Source organism: Megalops cyprinoides, chromosome 22, assembly GCF_013368585.1.
Source record: "Megalops cyprinoides isolate fMegCyp1 chromosome 22, fMegCyp1.pri, whole genome shotgun sequence".
Taxonomy (NCBI): Eukaryota; Metazoa; Chordata; class Actinopteri; order Elopiformes; family Megalopidae; genus Megalops; species Megalops cyprinoides.
The window spans coordinates 11665845-11691825 of NC_050604.1; the positions used below are offsets into that span (position 1 = coordinate 11665845).

The 25981-nt window shown below is 40.5% G+C and overlaps 1 protein-coding gene across 1 annotated transcript; it reads left to right on the forward strand.

Annotated features, from left to right (window-relative positions):
* Positions 1–650: 650 nt before the first annotated feature.
* Positions 651–11279, forward strand: LOC118769765 (carboxypeptidase Z-like). The gene is made up of 9 exons (XM_036517067.1): positions 651–827; positions 1302–1517; positions 2321–2550; positions 4473–4634; positions 6894–7052; positions 7513–7648; positions 8231–8370; positions 8649–8748; positions 10876–11279. The coding sequence occupies exons 1-9, from the start codon at positions 743–745 to the stop codon at positions 11217–11219; spliced, it is 1572 nt and encodes a 523-aa protein (XP_036372960.1). The 5' UTR covers positions 651–742; the 3' UTR covers positions 11220–11279.
* Positions 11280–25981: the final 14702 nt, after the last annotated feature.

Below are 25981 nucleotides of genomic sequence, written 5' to 3' on the forward strand. Positions count from 1 at the left end.
CCAAGCATTTTTAACTCAGTTTTGTCAGGACCTTTTGCCTGGTTTGTGTTTGGTTTGGTCGACTAAATATATTCACAGGGCTTCATTTTCAAATGTTTATGCATTTATTTATTTTCAGAAAATGATTGTGTCAATTAAATGAGCTTGTTGTGTTATAATTGTGAAATATATAACTAATTGATCATCTTGTAGAGAATGGGTTGCCTTTAAAGCCACTTCTATAGATTGGACCAGTCCTGGCGCTCTGGGTATGCTAAGGGGTGCATTGCACCCCCAGACGAACCTCAACGTACCCCCAGTTGTCTCCTTGTCCCGATGTCTACATAGAATTTTTGTTGTACGCCCCCCGTGGATTGCAACTGCACCCCTCTGTATTTTCTCCTGGCACCGGGCCTGACTTGGACATCAGGTAACTGAAAATTACATCTGCCCCCTTTCCCCCCGAACACCAGCAAAATGCACAGAGCTGGCGCTGGGCTACTGCGACGACATGCCCTACGAGAAGACCATGTTCCCCAACATCCTGGACCACCGGAACCGGCAGGAGGCAGAGACCGGGGCGGAGTACCTGCTGCTGAGCGTGGTCCACTCGCTGCTGAACGGCGAGTGCACGCCGGACATCCGCATGCTGGGCTGCTCAGTGCTGGCGCCGCGCTGCGAGGACGACGTCATCATCAAGCCGTGCCGGAGCACCTGCGAGGCGGTGCGCAAGAGCTGCGCGCACGCCTTCGAGGGCATCGAGATGGCCTGGCCCTACTTCCTCGACTGTGACCGCTTCTTCGTCAGTGACCAGGAGGGGTGCTACGATCCCCTGGCCTCGCTGAGAGGTGAGGCCTGGCTCCACCCTTGAAGGGCGCAGGGGTCGGGCTGCTCTTACTTTTTCTGCCTCGTCCTGTAATTTTAATTAACTGTAAAGTCGTCATCTGAATAAGAAATCACAGGGTGTTGCTAATGTAAATCAGCTGCTTATTGAAAGAAAGCCCAAAACCTGTACGACATTAGTACTAAAATAGCCTATCGCTGTCCTAGAATATGGACCGGCAACATTTTGAATATTGGAATGGCAAAGGATTCTAAATAATGGGGAATAAGCCACACAAAGGATTTATGTGTGTTTAAAGGTTAGGAAAAATAGAAAAATAATGTATGCAGGAAAAATAACGTGGTGGGAAGTACTTTAAATGACAAGCGTTATTCCTAGCAAACCAGCACACAGTGACAAAAGAAAATCAGTTTTGTCTTTTTTTCATGCATATTTTTTCATGTTGGTTAGATTCCATTCTTTTTGTCTGTGTTTTCAGCCAGGCAAGAGGTTGCTCTGGCCAGCATCTCTCCAGAGGAGCCCTCCACGATCATCCAGTTCACCTACCACACCAACGCACAGATGATCAGCATCCTCAAGAAGACGGCGGCGAAATGCTCCCACATCTCCAGGACCTACAGCATCGGTCGAAGCGTGGAGGGGAAAGACCTGCTGGTAATTGAGTTTTCCGATAACCCAGGGCAACACGACCTGCGTAAGTAATGTTCATTTTAACCTTTCAATGTCAAATGTTAGAGTGAACAAGACATATTCACTGAACTGCACCGGACCAAAACTTCTCTTCTGTGCCCTTTTCTTACTAAAGATGTACGAGTCTCGTTGATTTTTTGAAATTATATAGAGCAGGATGTACCTGAACTTATTTTAAAATGGAAAAAGAGTCAATATAGATACAAGCAGGGAAAGAGGAAGTGACTTAATTAGAACTGTCCAATTAATGGTCAATCCTATCTGTCGTCACTTAATCTCTTTCACAGCCCTCAGTATTAAGTATTAGAGATCATCATAGAACATTCGTCATAACTTTCATCGTTATTTTGAGAGGCTGAAACATAAACATAGTGACAAATAATTGTCTCAGCAAACTGATTCATAGGCGTCATTTACCCCTCAATCATTGCTTTTCTTTTTAGTGTAATATTTTTATATTTTGTGTATAATTATATTTCTTGTATTCTAGTTGTTTACTAGCCATTTCATTGTGAAGCATGTTGCATAAGTCACTTTGACCAGTCTTCAGCACAGGTCAACATGCTTTCACACTTACCCTAGTGTAAATATTCTGTCAATTTTATAATGTGGAATGCATGCTCTATGGATATTTAAGTTGTTTTTATCAGGATTTTCTACTGAATCAATCCTGTGATATTGAAGAGTGATGCTTCAATTCACATAACCTACCCACCCATTTCCTTACCCATCCTTACTGCCATTGACATTTGAGAAGAAACTAACACCTGTCCTTGTCTTGCATGGCCGTATGTTATCCTCTCCCAGTCGAGCCAGAAATCAAATACATCGCCAACATGCACGGGAACGAGGTTCTGGGCAGGCAGCTGCTGATCTACCTGGCCCAGTACCTGTGCTCGGAGTACCTACTTGGGAACGAGCGCATCCAGACGCTCATCAACACCACCCGCATCCACCTCCTCCCCTCCATGAACCCCGACGGCTACGAGCTGGCCGCAGCAGAGGTAGAGGATAGCAATGATCCGGAAAACCAGGAAGTAAATATCCCAATTTCCCATGACTCCGCTCCCGGCGCTGTCCTCATCTGCGACCGGGCCACCCACTACCAGATTGTCCTCGCTCATGTGACATGTGACGCACCCCCTCCTGCCTCCTCCTCCTCCTCCTCCCCCACCCCCCCCCAAACACCGTCGTTCAGATGAGGGGCGTGATCGAGATTCCAGTGACGTAAATAGTAACTCAGACTTGTAACTTGTCCGAATCTGCAGAGGAATCGCCTGATTCGTAAACGCACGACTGGTCGAATATTGAACTAGGTTCAGTGTTTCGGGACATCTGGCAGTGGGAAGGCCATTGGTCGAACCATTTTCAACTAACAGGAGATTTTCTGGGACTTGCTGTCACTGTTTCATATAACATAGTGAACTAATATTAGATCAGTAGTAGTAGCTCAATAGCTTCAAGTAGAGAGTGTTCTTCCTCTTTGACAATAAATGGTCACCACGGGCAAAATTTTAAATAAAAATGAAGAAATTTCAATATCAAAATATGGCTAAAGATAGCTTAACAACATTGGAACAGCCTGTTAACAAGACTTTGAATACCACTACTAATGCCTTGAATCTCATTTTGCATTAGAGCGAGCAGTTTCATAGAATCATTACATACATATCCAAATGTGTCTGCAAACATTGTCATTCTTATCCATGCTATTGAAATAATTAAATTAGAATCTTGGGTCCTTCTATAAGTACTTACCAGCTGTAGAAAACATTCTAGCTTGTTGGCATGTTTGGATATGTATGACTTTGGAAAGCTGCTCATTTTAATGCAGAGTTTTGCATACGACAATATTATTTAGGCATAAGTAATAGTATTTAATAACTGTTTACTGGCCAGTGCTAAAGCTTTTAGATGTAATGCTACCTTGACCTGTACCTTTGGTTTCCATGCAAAGTAAATTGCGAAAAACTCTAAAACAGAAAACATACAACACAAAACTGGTTAGTTTTCTCTCAGACCAAATCATAATAGTATTCTTTGGGGAAACATGCAAGTTAATTGATATTGGAATAACAAACTCAAAGATCAGAGATACTGTTGCCATCGTGTCAGTCATATTGGAATACGCCATTGCACAGCTGCAAATGTGAACCTAAAAAGGAATCAAAAGAGACAATCACCCGATCAGGTAAACAAGATGACAAAAATATCAATGAGCAGAGAGTGACGAAATCCCGGGAAAAAGCGGTAATCTGTCACTCTCTTCTCATTTTCCAAATCTGATATTTGGAGTCATTTGAACTGAGCTGAACCGTGTTGATTCGTTGTTTAAAGCATGTGCAGTGACTGGTCACTCCAGGATGCCTCTCAGCTCTCAGCAAGCCGATAATTCATCTTAAAGCACTGAAACTAAGCATGAATGGGCACCTAGGGCCGCTATGAGAATTTTTTTTTTTTGCAGTTTTCCTTGAAAGTAAAAAGTCAGTGAACATTTGGAATTGAAAGCCAGAGGACCACTGAAGTGTATTGCTGGACACACCACACATTCACTACAAGGCTAATAAACAAATGCTTGGTAGGTCCAACCAAACACTTTTTTAGGGTTCTGTCGTCTTTTTGAACCGCTCTAGATGTCCTCCGAAAGAAAATGGTTGATTTAACACAAGCAATGACAGAATTTAAAAACCAATGTGTAGTGGCTGGTTGCCCGGAATTGGCTTTAGTTGAATGAGAAGGCACTGTGGAGTCCCAGCCTGCGCTGTTTTTCGAAGTGCACGCCCCTGTCATCCACTGCCGTGCGGGAGCGTCCTCCCCCAGGATGCCGACCTCACGCACAGGCGGGTCTCCTCGCTGTCTCTGTCCCTTCAACCACCCATCCATTCCCGCCCATCACTCCCCTTCCGGGTTAACCCCGGGTTAACCGTGCTCACTGCCGTCGCCGTGTCAAATTGTGCAGGGTCCCGTGTACAACGGGTGGACCAGCGGCCGAGCCAACGCCCAGAACATCGACCTGAACAGGAACTTCCCGGACCTGACGTCCATCGCCTACAGCCGGCGCAGGAACAAGCGTTACCGTTCCGACCACATTCCAATCCCAGACTCTTACTGGTTTGGTAAGGTATGAATTGTGTCTTTTGATATCATATTCCATCTGGGAATTACCTCAATACACATTAAGCACACCATGTGAAATTAAAACAACAAAATACAATCAGTGCAGTTATTCAACTGACAACAGGTTATGTACATTATTGGAGAAGAGGAGCATTTTGACTGTTATGGAGTTTTAATATCGTTACTTAATATCCATTAATTTCTGTGGCAGTATGCATTACATTACAGTATTGGCATTTAGCAGACACTCTTATCCAGAGCAACTTATATTGGTTACAGTTTTTTCCAGCATGATCCATTTATACAGCCAGATATTTATTGAGGCAATTGTGATTAAGTACCTTGCCGAAGGCTACAGCAGCAGTGTCCCAGCAGGGAACCAAACCAGCAGCATTTCGGTTACAAGTGGTTGCTTCTTACCACTATGCTACATGCATGATGTAATGTTCGGATATTATTGTACCCGAAGGGAACATAGGGCTGCCTATGGAATGTATGCATTTAATTCCAAAAATGTCATTTTAATTTTGCTGGAAAAAAGTGTTTAAAACTGAATGGTAAATGTCACATTGGATGACACAAGCGCACAGCAGGTGGCCTTAGAGGACTGAGTTGTCTATTCTGCCAGCCCTGTCTCTGAGTTTTATTGTCTCACTGAAGCGCTCTGTATGCCTTTGAGGGTATAGTTTTAGCTCTTCCCATTGCTATTCCCAAAGAACCTCTCCGTTCTTCGGTCTCTGTTCCTCCATTACCCCTGTGATTAAAAGGGCAGCGGTTTTAAACCTGTTAATGTCATTGCGATGATTGAAGCCCTTCCTGCTGTCTAATCCTGCTGGGTAAAGACTGTTTAAAGACAAGAGAAAAGGGATCCTTTGTGCCATGTTAACCTGCCCAGAGGTTGATCCTTGCTTGGGGCCATGTGATTCGAGCTCATCTGCTAATTCCCTGTCTGTCAGCACCAAGTAATATTTGTGAAAGGCCACCTGTCTGAATGTTCTGGGCAGTGGATGATGTTGGAGCTGCCAGGTGAGGTTGTAGACAGTTCATGGAAGGCAGATCAAAGATCACATCAAAGATTTCAAAAAAGGTGCATCAGTCAATGGTCTTTGAATACAATTAAAATGTAGCATTTGTACGTACATATATGACTGAGTTTTAAGTTTTTTGTTTGTTTGTCATATTTATAGTACAGAACTTCAGTTTATCTTTGATGCTTAAAGTTCAGGAACAGATTATCTGTAATGAATGGCTTTTACCTGCTTTTACAAGTCTAATTTACCCAGCAGGTTGCTTATAGCACTCTTCCTCTGAATTGTAAAATGACTTTGTAAAAGCAGGCAGGATTGACAGATGCTTTGTGTAATACTGTACAGTTGTCACAACAAAATGGCAAACACGTGTTGGAACATACGTTATGTCTGTCACACATTGTGTTCAGAGGGATAAGTAGGTTTTTAGTTGTTTGATAGTTGTGAGTAGGTTGTGGAAGATTGTGAGTAGGTAAGTGGAAGGCTGTTGGCTACTACACATTTACTACATTTACTACACTACATTTACTTCCATTGGCTAATGGGTCATCTATTTCCCTAGCTTAATTAGATGAGAATAATGAGAATAGCTGTTCAAACAATCACTGTCAATTCCAAACAAACAAGGGGTATAGATGTCCCAAGGGGTATAGATGTCTCATGACCCAAAGGAAGTGGGCTGACTGGATGCACCAGTTTCCATTGGTTTAATGAGCAGCATTTTAATGATTCCATTTAGGCAAAGTCCATGGTTAGTGGTTATGGACTTCATTGCCCATCAGTACCTCAGTGAAATAACATGTAACTGAAGTCTTTTTTTAATCAGTCTCACACAGGTGCTAAGCAAAGTCACTGATCTTCATTGCATTATACTTTACATTACTGGCATGTAGCACCAGAGTGACTTACATCAGTTACAGTTTTTCACAATGTTATCCATTGATACAGCTGGACATTTACTGAGGCAATTTTGGGTGAAGTACCCTGCCCAAGGTTACAGCAGCAGCCTTCCGGCAGGGAATCAAACCAGCAATCTTTCGGTCACGAGTGCTGCTCCTTAACCACTATGCTGCCCCCCCCATTGCATGGGAAATAGCTGAAATGGTGGCTCAGCATTTAGGATGAGTGGTGTACATCATGTAAAAATCACTGAATCTATACTGCAAAAAAGTCTTTAGTTCAGGGATCAGATAAAAGAGAACACAGCATGACAATATGTGTCCCTCGCAATGCAGGTAGCACCAGAAACATATGCTGTGATGAAATGGATAAGGTCGATCCCCTTTGTCCAGTCGGCCAGCCTGCATGGAGGGGAACTGGTTGTCTCATATCCCTATGACTTTTCTAAGCATCCGCATGAAGAGAAGATGTTTTCTCCTACCCCTGATGAACAGGTAACCTAAAAGATAACTGATGTACTGGGACAGGACCCCTCAGCGGTGCAATGCACAGACCTTTTTGTTTTCTAGAACTGTAGATGACTGTGATGAAATTAGTCAGAATTAAAGATTTTTAAAGTTCTAACTAAAGTTCTTCTAAAATGATAACGTTCAGTTAATACAGAGTAAGAAAAGGCCACCTATTGAAGGGCCATTTCAGAGATCAGAGGTATCCCTTACCATGACCATTTGTTTCTAATTGGAATTTGGAATTCAATTGACGCTTCCTGTAAGAAGTTAAGTTTTTCAAAACGCGCCCCCTGGTGGAAAAGTGGGCAAGTGTTCATACCAAGAACACACTGCATTACAGGACTGATTTGTAAATGCTTATGGTGTCCAGCCAGACACTTACTTGGGGTGTTATTCCCTTGTAAGAAATACATAGGTGCATGTAAGACACAGCCTTTTCTCACAGGTGTTTAAGCAGCTGGCCAGAACCTACGCTGACGCTCACGCCACCATGGCGGACAATAACACGGACAGGTGCGGCGCGTCCTTCGCTGGCAAAGGGGGCATCATCAATGGCGCTCAGTGGTACAGCTTTGCAGGAGGTAGGCCACACATCCCCACAGCGGGGCCAACCCCTGCACCTCTCTCCTCTTTCTTACAGGTTAGCTGGTGTTTCACAAAGGTCATGTAGTTGCCACTTTATTTGGGCAATATATGCCGTGGCATATATCCAAACATATTAAATTTAACTTCACTGTCACATTTCCACAGATACATTGTACATTTATTACAGTAACAATGTATGGAACTGAGTTTTGAAAGTTTGGTTCCTGCACAGAAATGGCATTATAAACATCAGGGTAAAACCAACCCATATACATATTGAGTATGCCCTTCCTCTGGACTCATATACCATATATAGTATATGCAGTATATATAGTACATACAGTATATATATATATACTGCTAGTACTACTAATAATAATACTATAATACTGTAAGTCTCTCTGTGTTAAGACATTTTTCCAGCAAATATTCCAGATCACAGAAATGAATTTTGAATATTTCCAGTGTGATCCAGCGTTATATTTTAAAAATTAATAAGATAAGATTTTGAGATGTTTCATCGGAGTGGTTCAACAAAGCCAAAATGACCCGCCCGAGCATTCCTCCTTCCTGAACAGGAATGTCGGACTTTAACTACCTGCACACAAACTGCTTCGAGATCACAGTGGAGCTGGGCTGCGACAAGTTCCCAGCCGAGGAGGAGCTGTACACGGAATGGAAGCGCAATAAAGAGTCTCTGCTGAGCTTCATGGAATCGGTGGGTCTTTTTAGACTTGCAGTACCGCAAAGGTCAAGTCACTTCTGGGATGCCCTACTTCCATTTTAATGGTGTTGGTGGTCTTGATGCATGTTCACCGCTGAGATTTCTGCCACTTTCTAGCTGCTCACCTCGAAAGGTAAGTCTGATCGGATTGATGTCCCACGGAGTGCTGCTCCACCTTCTTTGGTCGGAGTCGGTTTGCTGGTCCCCCTTTAACAATCTTTGGAGTGAAGCATCATGGGTACGTGTTGGGCATGCCCATCTGTGTCTCCCAGGTGCATCGAGGCATAAAGGGCATTGTGAAGGACGAAGACGGTAACGGGATCAAAGGAGCAGTCATTTCAGTCAGAGGAATCAGACATGACATCACGACAGGTAACCCCCTATTTACTACTGATTAGCAAATACAATTATCCAGACTTGCATACATTTTACAAGATCTATATTTATACAGCTTAGACATTGAAGCAATTCAGGCCGATTCACTTGCTCTAAGGCACAACTGCAGTCCAGAGCTCTTCGCTGCTATAACATGCTGTTTGATTGAAGATTCTGAGAGTGAAAGTAAGTAAACTTTGAGGCAGTTTAAACTTCATGAAGACAGATTTAAACTTTCTGAAGACTATGTATGTGACATTGTTATTTTTTACAGTAAAATAACATTGAAATTAAACTATAGCTAAACCCCCTAAGAAGGCTTCGCTACATCCAATAAGACTGGAACCAAGGCTTTAGTATTTTTAGTATGGTTTCAAAAAGTTGTGATTTCATACACAGACACACACGGAGCTAACCTTGAACACAACTTGGTGTGATTCTATTGAGGTGTAATGAATTTAGCTTTCATATTCCTTGCCTTGTGGATGCCAGTGTTTTTGTATTTTCATAACAGGATTTGGTTGTCTTAAAGTCATGGCCATTGTGTTAGTATAATACAAATTATATGGCTGTAACATGCCATGAGATCAGTGAAAACAAGGGTATGAAAAAATATATCCTTTGTCAAACATCAAGGTGAAAGGCAATGGTAAGATATTAGCTTGCAGCTCTTAAAAATACAAATGTTTTAGCACATACACGTAAGTGACCATAAAAGCAAGATTACCTTATATCATAGTATTGATGTAAGTGTCCAAAAGGTTCCAAAAGAACAGTATCACCTTACATAGTGCTAACACACACATAGTGCCCAACAACAACCTAAAACAGCCGTATTATGTCAAACTTTGGGGATGTGGTGATTGGGAACTGACTTGTGTAAGTATATTGTAGAGGTGAAGATGAAGATATATTAAGATATGTGTCACTGTGCCACATGGGATGTACTAGATTCCAGTGCAGACAAAAATGTGTCACTTATATGGCCCAAAGTTTTGTGAAAAAAGTGTGTATTGCTAATTGCAGATAAAAAGTAGCAAGGGTTAATAATAATACATTTCATTCGATCCCTTTCTGAAGGAGAGTCTGTGATGGAGCTTCAGAATTGCTTCAGAATTCCAACATTCTTTTCTTTCAAGGCTGACTTGCAGTAGCGAGCCTCATGTTTGAAGATGTTATCTTTCCTGTCAGAATTGCCCCCAGAAGCCATGGGATCCTTATCTTTGGCAATTAGTGTGATTAAAAGATTTCTGCTAAAAATGGGCTGATACTGTCATACTCAGACTTCCTGAAATAATTACCCCTTCCCTCTGCCACATTAAGACATTCTTAGAAATTCATAATAGAAGTTCATAACTCTTAATCTGATAAATTATATGACAGGCAGTGTTTCAATATTTTATGCTATTTTAACACATTATATTGTGATCTTTAATAACTGATAATACTTCCATATTACTTCCATATGTACATGACTGTGCAGTTATACATAATTGTGCTTGAGGGAACTACTTATAGTATTCTTCATTTTTGGATGTGGATAACTATGACTAGTGTAGGGTGTATAATTTATATGGCAATACATATCTACAATGAAATGTATTTTTGTCTGTATAATGCGATAGAACAAGTAACCAATATAGATTATCAGTATTTAATGAAAACTAGCATATGTGTTCTAAAATTGTGTGATAGAACACAAAAACAATACACTGGGCACAAAACAATAATGGAAATTCAGCTTCCAAAGCTCTGTATTGACTATATATCAAAGTGTTCTCTTTTCTGTCTTGCATCTTGCTCATGTACACAGCTGGGTCTTTCACTGAAGCAATTCAGATAAAAAGACTCAATCAACTGAACACCCATTCAAAAATAAAAAATAGAGAGAATATATTTTGGTGACTGTATTTTGTAGCTCAGTCAATATATTTAAAATATGGAAATTATTTAATTGTATTTGCAATATATTTTTGGGCTGAATGGCATATTTCTCAATATTCTGCAATATATTTCATTTCCATACGGGCAACACCACTGTCCGATCCAGATGTGAACTCTGCTTATAAGGTTATCACTCCTCTGCAATGCCATCCTGACAGCACATTTGCATCTCTCTTTTAGGTGAAGATGGAGACTACTGGAGACTGCTGAACTCTGGCGTCCACATCCTCACAGCCACGGCGCCGGGCTACAGCAAAGTCATGAAGAAGGTGTACCTGCCGCCGCAGATGCAGAAGGCCGGCCGCGTCGACTTCATGCTGAAGAAGGCCGTCCGCGAGCCTGAGGACGACCACTTCCTTCCCACGGACACCTACGAGCGCTTCGACCCTTACAACCAGTTCGAGCGCTACTCCCTGAGCGAGCTAGGGGAGAACGGGGAAGAAAGGCAGGAAAAACCCTGGTGGTGGGCCTACTTCAGCCAGTCTGGCAATTCGGCCCCCACCTGGCTCCTGAGGAGCTATTAGGCTGCTGGCAGTGCCTTGGGTTCCACAATGTGCCGCCGTCTTTGGCCAGCCTTCAGATAATCTCACAGTGAAGGTCAATATTTCTGTCACCTGCATTACACACAAAGAAGTTCAGAGTTTCTGGGTACCATGTTGGACCAAAAAGGACGCGTTTGAATTTCCTTGATCTCCTTCCTAAGGTGTATGTGCACAAAGCTAACTAGAAATGACAGCTTTGTGAATATGGTCTTTTTGGAGAGAATGATTTCTGCCATTCTGGCTGTGTTGTTTGCAGTGTGATTTATTTTTGTCTTCCCATGGATGGAAAATGTGTAATGTCAATTTATTCCTCTTCCAAACTGTCAAATGGACTTGAATGCCTCATGACATCACATATATATATGTTTTGCGGTGCTCAGTTTTCAAAGATGTCAAAACTCCAACAAGTCAAGTACTGGCAGCTGGTTACTACATTCTCAATAAATATAGACAAATCTTAACAAAGCATGATATATTATTTTAATATCCGATATTTACATTTTTACATTTAAATGGATAATTTTGAGTTGTGATAATACTTATGTGTAACTAAACTGTTTTAATGGTTTGTATACGTATTCAATGTTTTAACACAAACGAAACTGAATATATACAAAGCCTCATGCAAGGTAAGCACAGTATTTTACACAGTCATTAATATGGAGTCTACACAACATTTATAATTTAATCACTGAAATATACTGAATATCGTTTTTGTATGCCATTCTTTCTCTAAATTTGGATTAAAATGTATGTATCCCAACTGATCGATGACATGATTCCTGTCGTATGCAAAGCACAAGGTATAGCATATAAAACACACATTTACAAATATCCTAATCATGGTGCATGTAAATATTTTTAAACATTTCTCTACTGCTACTATACTTGCAACAGAAGTGCTGTTTTTAAGGGGGGGGGGGGTAAACTCAGGGATTATAAAATCGTATAAAGGGATTTGCCAAAACATTAAAAAAAATATGGAGGATTGCAATGAAATGCACAATGGTTGCCATTAAGCTTCATTTTGTGCGTTTATGTGAAAACGGAACAACTGAACATAACCATTCATAAATGCATAATTCTAGTATGCATAGGTAATCTTGGCACCATTGTGAAATATATGCGTCAACTCATTCTGACTGCACTACTGAGTGTGAGATAGTGTCCAATCTGATGTAGCAATCTGTAACACACGTTTCATGGTCGTCCTTTTAACGCTAACCACACGCAATTGGATAACATTTAAGAGAAATTAAGAGATTAAAAATTTACTCGCGGGGGGTGATCATTTAACTTAATATTTAACTGAAAGATATCCGTCATTTATTGTTTGGCTCAATTGCCTCACATTTTTGCAGTTCATGAATAACCAGATTATTCCCCGATCAATTAAAACCACGGGACACACAACTGCACGTGACTGGACTGTTTCGTTTCCTTCGAATCGAGTCAGAAGTTTGTGATTTTAGATATTTACCTGTTTAGAGCACCAAGACGACGGGTGAGTTAGCATGTGAAGGTATATGTTCGGCACACAAACTATGAAAACGTAAATAACATTAATTGGTAAAAGAAATAACTAATATGTTGTTATCAATGTTGTTGCCATGCTGACGCCAAAGCAAATTTGTTGATTCTCGTGTAGCCTACGCAATAGACAGACATTGATGGATAAGGCATGGTTTCAGAGACAGAAAAAGTTAAGTTGGTTTTATTTTATTTTATACAATGCCCAAATTTTGCAGGTGATATTTCAAGTGTATTTTGCTGGAAGCGTGTTTGTGTTACACAAGCAACTGATGTCAGTAACCTTAAACAACAGAGGGCGCTGTTGTCCGCGGTTCTTTGAATTTTTCTCTCGATATTATTTAAAACGAAAACGTCACTAACCCCTTTCTCCTGCAGTATAGCAATAAAAACATATTTCTCTAAACCAGAAATGTTTAACATTTTCACACGTACCCGAGAGATATGATGGTAGATAAGATAATATAATGACTGAAGGCTTACTAATCAAAATGATTTTTCAGTGGCTGCAGTTTTGCCGTCATGCAACTGAAATTTTGGAAGGACTTTGGCTCCACCAGACAGCTGCTCAAATATATATTCATTCATTCTTTCTTTAATGCGCTCATTCATTCGTTTCTTGAACTTGGGCTTGTCACTGATTTTCTCTGCTTAGAAAACGTTCAATGAACGCCCACAGAGGGCGGCAGTGTATAATTAAACGAGTGTGTTCCTGGTGATACTGTTTTTCGTTTAAAAACGCATTTGTTTCCTATGGGGCATCCAATCTAACCACTGCTGTACCCTATACTTAACTATAAGTAACATATTTAAGTAATTGTAACTTATAACCCCCAGCCCAAGTGAAACGAATGTCTGTTGTGTATTGATCTCATCAAGACAGTATTACAAGAAATTTAGAGTTAGCATCTCTATACTTTTTTCCTTTCACACATCATTGTCTGATGCAGGCTCCGTACTTGTGTTTCATTGATGCAGGCTCCGTACTTGAAAATTACAGTCTGTGCAATAAAGTTGCTTGCATATGGTAGAATTGCTTACAATTTTATTTAAATGATGCTCTTGTGACTGGACATCTGTACAGTTCTGTGCATGCAAAAGGACTTTGTATGGATGATCAGTTGTGGAAAAACACATTTGCTGAGTAGTTTCCATTTGAAATATAGCTTTCCACACAGAAACATGTAAACATATGTTGCATAAGCATATTGCAGATTCATATCTACATAATGTAGTACTGTGAATGTAATGACATATCATCTGTGATCTTTCCTTTTTCATCAGTATTTGTTGTCTCATCCACTCACTTTTATGTCTCAGTGTTTCTTGATATAGGCCTAATCCTGATATTTAATATCAGTGAAATTATATTATTTGCATGTGTAAATTGTAAAATATTTTTTTAATAAACAACTAATTAGACTAGATAAGCCTAGCACTCTAGGAGACGTTTAAGAGATGTGCCTTCGTCGTGGACAGGGCAGAGAGCGATCCAGGATCATCGTCCCGCAGAGAGAGTCCGGACCGGCGTCACGTGGTTCCAGCAAAGAAAGGGTGCGATTTAAATGGGTTGCAGCCGCACTTAGCGGTAAGTGGAAACGGCGCGTAATTTTAGCAGCTATCGAGGGACTGGCTGTTTTTCTGTGGTGGCGTTATGGTATTTATTTATTTATTTATTTATTCATTTTATGTGGGGCTATGTTGTTGTGAAAGTGCAATAACTACACATGGCTGTGATGTTCCAGGGCCCCCCCGGGGCAAGAAAGCTCTCCAAACTCAGTGTTTTTGAAGGATTTGTTGTTGATGTATTCCTGGTCATCAAGAAACATAACCAAAAAAGACAGAGGAAATATTGTAAAACTGCAAAGCACTGTCTGCAGTCAGGCGTCACCATTTCTTATCACATGCATTACTGTTGCATTTAGGAATTCAGTTGATACATGTCTAAATCCTCTTAATCTTTTATTTCTAGTTACAAAGTCTTTAGCACATACCTTGAGGCTTCGGTGACATTTTCTTCAACTCAGTCAGCCATGCTTATGAACCTTAAGTGTGTCACTTAACTGCACCATTTTCCACCTTAATCTCTGCTGTCTGAGGAAATGGTTTTACTCTCATCATCCTTGGTGCACAGAAAAAAAAACCCTCTAGCTTCTTGAGAGCAATCTTGTTTCTTTTTTATTTGTTTCTAAGGGTCACTTTTAGCATGTATGTATTGTGTGTGTGTGTGTGTGTGTGTGTCTGTATGCATGTGTCTAATGTGTGGGTGTGAATCACCTGAGAATAATAACCATTTACACATTGTATAGCCTTTGCTTCACTGATAGAAATAATTACATTTAAACAGTGCGTAGCTCAAACCCACAACTTTTGTAACCATACAGCATATCTCCAGGCAGCACAAACAATTAGTTCATTAGGGCCCTCAAATGACAAACAGATCAAACACTTGTTCTTGACTCCTGCCAGTGACATCACCGTCGACAGTGGGTACAAGTACACAGTCTGCAATTGTGATTACTGCAGGTACAAACCAGATAATCCTGAGAAGCTTTTCATGAGTAGTGAGACAGAAGCTTGAGCAACATTTGTGGGGACAGTATTCTTTGCTATGGCTCCTTAGCTTAACTTCTCAAGTGTTTTCACGCAGGCTTATTTTCACACGCTGAACAGCACTGACCGAGTCATTGCACTTGTCCAAGTACTCCCCCGTGAAAGTTTCACTGGGAGAGAGGAGCTGAATGTACTGTAAGTGGTGTCCTGGGTTGATCAACAGAGGGACTGCCGTGAAAGTCACAGGCTGGGAGAGTGTGTGACCACCAAGCGAGGCAATACAAACTCTGCAATCTGTGAAGCGTGCGTTGTCACACGTTAGGGATGCTGTCTTTGGGGATTCTGTTTTCTTCCATTCCATTCCACTTTCTGAGCCTGGACAAGCATATGCCCAAGCACTGATCTCACAGCCAAGGATGCTGCTGCCCATATATCCTCAGCGCATTGCACAAATGATCAGTGTGGCTCAGTTTGGGGGAGTCGTGCATTCCCTGGCATAATTGTCACATGACCTCACAAGGAAGTCATGGCTATACACGCAGCTTGAGGATATGAGTTGCTCGTCTGGAGTGCTACCGTGTGAGGATGACCGCTGGAGGGGCAGCAGGTGAGGTCCATGAGCTTGATCAAAGTATGACCATGGAGTCAGGACAAATCATTGACCCTGATTGGATGTAATGTATTGGGAAGTTGTAAGGTTCTGGCCGCAAGTCGTCAGACTGTGAGTGACACGGCTGACTTGGTCCTGCCTTCACCACATCCTTCGCAGGAAGGTGTTTTTCTTTTGATAGTTTCTTTGGGCTTGACATTTCCTGTGTCCAGTTAGCTGTTTGGCTCATGAAGTGATGTAGTGCTGGTGTAAGTGAAAATCTCTTAGGTGTTTCATAGTAAATTATGAATGATCAATTGTTCAAGTTGACTGGAAAAAAAACATAATAAATATATAAAATCTTAACAACACATACGGTGCAGAAATGGATACATTTTGATCTTTTGTGGATTAAAAAAAAATCTTTTGCAACAAGAATCACTGAACTGATGAAGTCTATTAAAATGCCATTCCTGCAATGATTTTTATGTAGTATCATTTCTTTTAAAGTCACTTGCATATGAGACTGCAACTGTACTTACAGTTTAATTTGGTAACCTTAAGCTCTTTTGGCAGTTAGTATTTGCTCATAAACAAATTAAAATGCTCTACGCCTTGATGGAGCACAGGATTCTGTTCCAAGAGTTCACTCCTGCGGCTTTTGTATTTGCTCTTGAAACTGAACCCAGATCTGTGTGGAGTGACAGAAGGTGGCAAAACAAATTAAAGTCACCCCAAAAGCACTACGTTATGTAAATGCATTATTTTTCATCTCACTATTTCAGCCTTTTAAAGAAGCAAAATAAAATGAGTTAATGGACATATTGAAACTTGTAACATTAATTGTGGAAATTCTCGACAGTCATTTGTTTAAGCACACATTTAAAATGTTCAGTAGTATTCATACCCTTAAAGCTACTAGTTTAGTTGTATTTTGAGGCTTTTCCCAGTTTCATAGTTGAGAAGTAAAATAATAAATTAGAGCTTGTTGTTTGTGTTGTCCTTTATATCTTTCATGCCATTCGGGATCTGCTGAGAGTACCACTATGCTTTCAGCGCTTTGGCTTTTCTGCAAAAGCACAGCACAACCCAAACTGAAGCAACTTTCTCCACAGAATAAAATTACAGATTGTATATACTGTCTGTGCATTAAAAAGTTGTTCATTAGATGTAATGGATCAAAGGTCCTCACAGACTGTGATGCAGTGTTACTCTTTTTCTCCCATATCTAGTGGACTGCAAGGAGTGAAGTATTAATTTATACAATACTAAATATTTCCCCATTTTTACTTGTTAATATAAACTCAGTTTGAACTTTTTAAATTCCAGTGTGTTGTGGAAACCCACACACTGTTTATGTATTGACGGAAGTTTGGGGCGCTCTACTGGAGCGCCAAGATCTCTGCAGGGTGCCTGGTCACTCTGGCGAGACCTGGGCTCGAACCCACCGTCCAGCATCTCCTCTGACCAGAAGAATAAGAGAATCTGTCAAGAGGTTAACAATGAACCATCTCTCTGCTTCACTGTCCATCAATAGAAATGTAAACATGGCTGAATTCCGTGTTTTGTAAAGCAAAGGTCATAAATTCAAAGGTTTGTCTCTGACCCGCATGCTTATTCCTAACAGAGCAACCTAAACATGGAAACATACGGCAAGGCTCCAATGGTGAAAATGGCAAATTTGGTGAATATAGTTTAACAGTTCTTTTAGATATTTGTCATTTCTTTATAGTCTGATGAGTGAAGTGTGCTGTTGCAAAGAGGTGTGTGATTTCCTGCTGTTGTTTAAAACATCGCTTCTGCAACCTCATGATAATAATCCCTGTATGTGGTACAGTGTACAGTTTAGTTCTCATCCTCTCATATGCTGCTGGATGTAACATGGGAATAATATGAACATGATCCACACACACACACACACACACACACACATTTGTATATTAACCCGCTTCCCTTAAACCTTTACTTGTCTGCTCAAATGGATTTGAGGATATGTCTGTCATTGCAAATCACAGTTATATGTTGGAGTGTTGCCAAGCAGTGGGTACAGTTCTGTTTGGTTCTTGGAGGGAGAAAGCTGATGATTACATTTCATCTGCTTACATATGTGCTTCAGGTGGGTAAATCCAAGTTCATCATGATTTGATATATTTGATACATTTGAACGCATTCCCTAATATCCAGTCAGAAACAGATTATTTCAGTAGGTAGATTTAACAAAGCATAACATAAATGTAACATTGATGTAGCATAGTCTATATTAGTTTTGTGATAATTTATTTGATGGCCTTAGCCACAGTGCCCTTATCTGGAGTGAACAAAAGGCCTAAACATGCCTGTGTGCAGCAAAATCATTTTGTGATTAAGCAACACAGGAATGCAGTGAATTTAATGGCTGCACATTTCCACTGCGCCCGCTGGAAACCCGCAACGTCGGAGGTATAACCTGTGACCTTTTTCAGCGGCTTTACCATGTGATTGCTCTGTACTTGACCTGATTACTCTGCATACAGTATGACCGGCGGATGAATTTACTGGAGTGCTGCCTGGAGACTCCAAGCCAGAATGTCATTCATATCTACACTATCACATAATTAGTTTACATAGCGGATGAACACGGATATTCTCTTAATCTATATCGCAAATGCACTATGTGTTAATTTATGCTGGATACGGGTGGCTTTTGGCCAACTAATTCATATGCACTCTGAAAACCCATCTCGGGGAGTGTATGTTCCACTGTAGAGTGGTCCGCCATATGAAATATTAATTTCCAGATGTATTTAACTCTTTTCTTTTTTTTTTGCCATGACAGGATGGGTTGAAATAGGACATTTTTTTCTCTCTGCTCATGCACTATCATGGATGGTCATGCATAAGAGGTCCGTGACTTGAAGAATTAAAATAAGCATTAGGGCTGCTAATGTGGCGCTTAGATTACAACTTCAAAGTCCATCTGTCATCTCCCTGCTGCTGTTCTGGTGGTGGTGGACAGTGCGTGTGGGAGCTGTGTGGAGGAGGATAGGCTGGGCTGCTAATACCTGGGCCATGGTATCACAGTCATTCCCTACCTCTTTCTTAACATTTCGGCTTAAAATGTGTCATTAGAGGTGTTTTGCCAAAAAAGAATCAGTTCATTTCAGTATTACTTAACCTACCAAATAAGCAATAAACTAATTTTGTTTTGTCTTTTGTAAGGGATTTGTTGTGAAACTTACCTTTTCTCAGTCTGTTGCTGTTGCTTGCTTCACAATCGCTAACTCACAGTCAAACAATGTTTAAAGGCATTTCACGACACCTCATAACATTCGTTCTTTCGGGGGAAAAGGCAAACGCAGCCTTGCGCTGCTCAGCAAGGTTTATGAAAAATAAATGTCCAAATCTCTATCCTGCTTTCATTACAGGCTGCACTTACTGCCTGTGCTGTAAGAAAGGCAAATTATGCAGACTTCCTTGCATGCTACTTTCATACCAGTAGCAGTTGGAGTCTGGTGGGAGGACACTTTATCCAATACCACCAGCGGTTTCAAGGGAGGGAGTTACAAACGGGATATTCATGAAACCTGCCGGCTGCTCCAGTTTTCTCGCTCCCATTGTACCGAGTCGTCACTTTCAATCCGAGTTCACTCGGCTACCTAACATAACATATTTTAACACTCTGCATGCATAATGCAAATATAGCTACTTAAAAGTCTCTCCCTTGCCTTCGTTCTCCATTTCCAGCCGAGGCATAATTCATTTGTAAGAAGGGATAATGGCAAAGAAAAATAAAGAGGCCTGTATGTAAAGCCCTTCGTTGCAGCAGCCGCCACATCCCCAGAGTGAGGCGAGCTCAATGTGGCGGAGATAATTTGTTTGCTTTGCAATTATTTTCCGTCAGTGGAGACAAATTGATTCATACGGCAAAACCGACCGTCACTGGGAGGCGGCTGGCTTCCTGAAGAGTGCCGGCCTGACAAGCTTGCGCGGTCCTTTTTCCCTCAGTGACACTTTACTCCCCCCCCCCCCACCCCACCCCCCAAAAAAATGTGTGCCGCTTGAAATCGGGTTTGATGGGGGTTAGTCGAAGGGTGACCCGCAACTCTATGAGAGGACCGCGTTTGTTCCACTTGCCGCTCTCTGTCATCCCAAGGGGCTGTTTGTGTCCGCGCTGAATCACAGGAAATATGCGCAAATCCATGGTGTAGTTTGTGTATTGTAAAATGATGGACTTTATGCGTGCATTCCTATGTGCAGAGTGCAGATGTCATCATTTATTTGGTATCTGTTTCACTCTTATAAGTTGCAAATCGCTGCCTGCGAGCCATTTTCCAGAAGGAAAATCTATTTTCTAAACCAAAATGTAAAAAATATGCTTAAATATGTCTTCATTCATGTATAAAATGAAGAGTTATTAAAGTATCTTGTGAATCTGATGGAAAACTGAAATTTGATCATTAATAAATATTGCATAATTATAGGCGGGGCAACCCAGCTGTGACCCTGTTTCATTGTCTATGCTTCTCTTTGATCTTGCTCTGAGGTGGTGGCAGTGTGTTTATTCGGAGAACCCGCTGTTCATTGCAGACACTTTCATACGCCTCAGATTGGTACTGAGCATTTTTCTCATGTGTGCCTTCTGATAGCCCCAGAAATACCCTTTGCTTTTGTTAATACCAGCCACATCTGGGATTTAAGGGCTCGTTGTAATATAAAAAAAAATGCAGTATATTCCAAATTTAAGATTTGGAAAAATACGCACATACCACACACACACACGCACACACACACAAGAGAAATGCGAGCCTGCACGCACTTTGGCTCATGCTTAAAGACCTGGATATTATTTGGTGGGGCGCACACCTGACTGGACAAACACGAAAGGTAAACGGAACGCGGCACAGAGTGATCAAAGTGCAGATCCGAAGGCCTCGTGGCATGCTCTCTAGGTGTGAGAGAGTAAGCTGCGCGGAGGAGGTCACATGTTTCGAAGTTCAGAACAATCTTGCTATGGATTGACCCGTCTGGGAGCAGCCCTCCCTGACTGCCCATGTGAGATGGGGTCCAAGGTCACCAATTACTTAGGGAGGCTGAGAAACTTGTATCACGCTGCTCTCAGCTGCCATGTTGAATTAGTGTCAGGCGGCTCACAGGTAGGCAGTAGTGAGTAATGCCTCGTTTCGGCTCGCTGATTCCGCTCTGTTAATTCTTTTAGCAGCGGGAATATGCAGTTTCATGTCTTCTCTCATGCCCCATCTACTTTACGTCTAATTGTGAACACACACAAAAAACCCCTAGCCCTGATAACTATACTGCTTCGATTTGTGTGTTTGCGAAATAGCATTTGCATGACAAATGCAAGTGCAGAGACTCATAATTTGGAATTCTGCAACATGAGAGAATAATTCTGAAAAGAACTTTTGTTGAAGGTTTATAGATTTTGTTCCTCTTCATTTTGTGGTTGTAAGAACAGGAGTTTGCAAACCTTGTTTACATAATTGTACTGTGATTGCACCAATGCTGATAAATGTAAATGTAAAAATCTGGCTTTGTTACCTCAAAACAATTTGAATGAAAGTATAATGCTTTTTAAGCAAAATTATTTTTATCTAAACAGGATGAGGTCATTTGGATTGAACTTGACTTAAGTGATGTACCTTGTCAGAATACAAATTAGTGAAAAGTTGGAATTTTTTTAACATTTGAACAAAAACAATTGGAAAACTTTTTTTTTTTTTTTTTTACTCTAGTAGAACCAGCAACTCAGCTGAAATTATCCCAACAAAGAACTGCCCCATTGTGCGTATTGGAGATTGCAGAAGTTTTGCGGTTTGTGGGTAAATTAACTTTCTATGAGAAACACAAGGCCCGATTCACCGTGCTCAGCCAAACTAACATAATTGCAAAAACAGCACTTGATTTTCCAATAATGGTTCAGTGTCATCTCCAATTCGGTCTGCTTGTTCAGTGGCAGCAATTACTGGACTGTACATGTGCAGACAACTACTTCAGCAGTCGATAATAAGCCACTCTCTTTGTTAAGAGACTCCCGAGTAAAGTTAAGTAAATCCATGGAACAAAATTAACATGCCATTCTGGGCAAGAGTATGAAAAAAGTGAAGAAAAAAATGAAATATGGCTGTTGTTAAAAACTCTTCAACTATGACAAAGCTGGTTCAGCTAGGTTAAGGTAATGCCCTTTTAATGTTAGCGTTTCAAGCACAAAGGGGAAGGGGGGGAGGGGGGGTAGTACAGCTGCTCGTTTGTGAAAGTCACTTCCTTCAGAAACACACTGGGGGTTACACATGTGTTCATCACAATGGCCATCAGGACGGCTTACTGGAATCTCAGTGATTTTCCTCATTACATTTGTATTGTTTTATTTGATTTTCTCTGCAGAGGCGTGACGATCCGAGGTCGCCGCGCAGAAAAGAGACCGTAGATTAGGCCTGACCCCGAAACTAATTCGGCCGCTAAAATCTTTTGACGGGGGCTGAGTTTGTTTATGTTTTGCTCCATTTTTTCCCCCCGTTTGTTTTGATTTCTTTTTAAACGCTTTTCTTTCCCCCCACGGTCCGGGATCAAAGGGAGGTAGCCCCGGCTCGTTCCACACAGTTGCACCCCTGCACCTGAGATGAAACGGCGCGAAGGTGCTGCGCTCTCCCGAGTGAAGCTGTTCTATTTAATTCAACTGGCAGGGCACTCAGACATTCTGAAGGGGGAAAAGTGCGTTCCATGCCCTCACCGATTCATTTTAATTGCAGAACCGTGTACTTCTCCCTTCCTTGCAATTACCATTTTATTTTTTGGTATTTTTGAAAAATTGGCTGGGTGTTCATAAATTGAGATCCTGAGCATTGTGCTGCTCTTTCTTTTCTCGTAAATATTCAGTTCAGAGAATTAATGCCAACTGTGTTTTCCTAGAAAATAACCTACTTGGGCAAAACATACATTTCTCTCTTCATTCAGTTTATCAAGAATGCTGTGCCAGATAGTGTGGTGTTGCCATGTAATCATTTAATAGCTCCAGTCCTCCCAAGGGTTTTGAAAGTTGTAATGTCTTGATGTGTATTCTTGGCTAGCTTCCTAGCCAGATAAATTTAGTTTCTGATTAAAGTTTTAAGAAGAAATTAAAACCTGTGGAGTATATTTATTCTGATATTTTCTGATGGAATAAAGCAATGGATCAAATGTCTTTTTTTCTTTTCTCATTGAGTCCTACATAATTGATTTTATAAAGGTATTGAAAGGGAGAAGTATAGTCACTTACACATATCTAATGCCTGTCTCTGGTTACCTAAAAGAAACGGTAGTTTTCATCTGGTGAGTAATCTGTACATTTATTGACAGAGCCTGTTTTTAAGTTAGTTTTCAATCTGTATGTAAAATCAATTGACTATAAGCAATAGAGTCATTTTGGACTGAATTTGATTCTCTGAGGTTCTCTTATGTATTGCAGCATATAATCTGCATATAGAGATTTTTTGGCTTACTTCTATTACCTGGACATTACATTTTTTCTCTTACAGGTTAGAGTAGGGATTCTATAATTACAAATACACAAACCTTTGGGTCTGAGTATAGAATTTGTATCCACTCCCTAAAGTTGGGTTCAAATCCAAACTTAAGCAGTGTTTTCATAAGAGAGGTCCGTGACATTAAAGGCCTTTCTACTTATAATGCTAACGCCATGCATGCACAGGTCTATTTATTTGCACGGGACATTATATACAGATGTTTATCTAAGTTGGTTGTGGTTATTTTTTCCTGTGAAGACAATTGCATTTATCAAGTTTTGTGGTCTCTTTCTTTGAAAACATCTATTTATATTGTAAACCCAGGTTTGTCCACTAGTCGGTGCTACCTGGAGTTGGTCATTTGAAAGACCAAATAAACTTAATAAAGGCAATCATCTGGAAAGGGGAGCCTACCCAAATCTGAGCCATAGTTTTGAAATTATTCATTTTTACAAGAATCATCAGAAACAAAGACTGCTGACTGATCTATGCACCCATCAAACATTTTCAGTTTCACATCAAACAGTTTAAGAAATGCTTAAACATCCAGTTGGCCACCCTGCATGTTAAGATATTTCAGCCAATTTCCCTGTTTGTTTGTCCAGGATATTCTCATTCAATTTAAAAAGGTCCATGGAATGGACATGCGCTCCGTTAGAGCATACCACTCTTCTCTGTTCTTATTGTAAGTCTTACCTTTAATAAGTTTGCTTTGCAGACTCTTTGTCTTTGATGAAAGTGATTGTGGTAAAACCCGATGAGAGAAGGGAATCCTAAATTTGGTTTTACTGTAAGCAGCCAGGAGATGAGTCATCACCCTGGAAGGTTGTGCACCAGAGTAACACATAACATCAGATTAGGCAAACCTGAAGGAGGAAAGCTAGGTCTCTGCAAAGGTGGTTATTCCTGCAGCATTTTTTTTTTTGCTAGCAATGCTAGATATTGATAAAGCTGGAAGAAAAATACAATATAAGCTATGCAGTTTGCAATGAATAAGGTTTCTGTTAAATCAGCTTGCCTAGATAGTGTACTATTTTGATTTGATTTACTACATACTCAAAATGGTACATGATGCTGACATTTGCTTTTAATTATTGAGGTTCCTCTGTTGATTTCTGTTGTGTCCGTGTAATAATCTAACGTTATTAATTTATTAATTACTGTTAAAATGTGTTAATTTATTAAATTTTTGAGATCAAAAAATTAATAAATTAAGTGTTTAATCTTTTGTTTTGCCAGTTCCAACCTGAAGAAAGCAGACAAAGAACACTCTAAACTTGTGGTAGGCAAAGGACAGTATTTACATTTCTTAAAGCCCATATGGCCATTTCTTTATTATTATTAATGTATTTTATGTTATAAAGGAATGTAGCTTCTTGGTTTCACCCAAGCCCTTGGCATTGTTTCAGAAACCCATACATACATAGCATAACTAGGGCATGGATACCCACTCTTCCTTAAAATTTAAGGAGGAACAGACAAGCAGAAGGTCTGCTAAGCCTTAGGCAAGATTGAATCTACACCAAATCAGTGGAAGACTTAGAGGAAATCTTGATATGACAGAAAATGTTTGTATGTCTATAAAAAACCGAATGCTCCTAAACCTGTGTGTAGTCCTGACATGCTGGCTCATTTTGTGTTTATGAATTTTAGGCTAATGCTAAGAAGACCAGAGGCTTGAAAACTATTGGCAGTTCTAAGTATTTTTTTTTCCAAGAACAAGCAGTAGCTGTGAAGTTTTTCCAACTAAGAACAGAGCAGACCCATGCCCACTTACATAAAGGTGTCAGTTTGTGTAAGAATTAATTTCCTTGTCTTTTTGGCTTGTTAACTTTTTTGCCAATTAACATTGAGATGTTTAAATCATTACCACATGACTGACTTACATTTGGTTATAACACAAATTCAAAGCTATGATATTTCAAAGATATAATTTGTTGCCTGAAATATTTTCACTGTAAAGCTGGACTGTGCTTCACTTTACAACATATACATTGCAAAATAAAAAAAAAATAAGAAGAAGAAGAAACACAAGTCTCTGAAGAAGAGAAACGTATGATAGGGATTTCACTGCTATATGGTGTGTTTCTTCACGTATTGATTTATATATTTCTAACCCTCTTTCAAACCAACAAACAAGATTCAAAGACAGAAAGTTCTGAAGCAAGGTGCATGCTGTCCTCTGATATAACCAACAGCTATTTTACACACAAGTCTCAGAGTGTAGTGCTAGAGTGCCAGTGCTGATTGCCGGGTTGGTGCATCTCTCACTGGTGTTAACTTAGCAGCTTCTAGACACCTGTCAAGCAGCTGAGAGAAGATGTAAGCCCAGCCAACTCCCAAACCACAATGAATGGAAGTCTACAGCAGCAGGACAAAGCCAGTTATATCCCATCGCTGGATATCTCTGTTCAGAGCTGGTTACTGACATAGCCCAGAATGAAACTTGTGATGTCATAGTGTATTGCTTAATAGGAAAAATACACCTTTTCCAATGTATCAGACTCAGATTTCATCAAGCTACATTTATTACTGCAGTCAGTCTTGCACTCCAAGTAAACTGATAGTGTTTATTC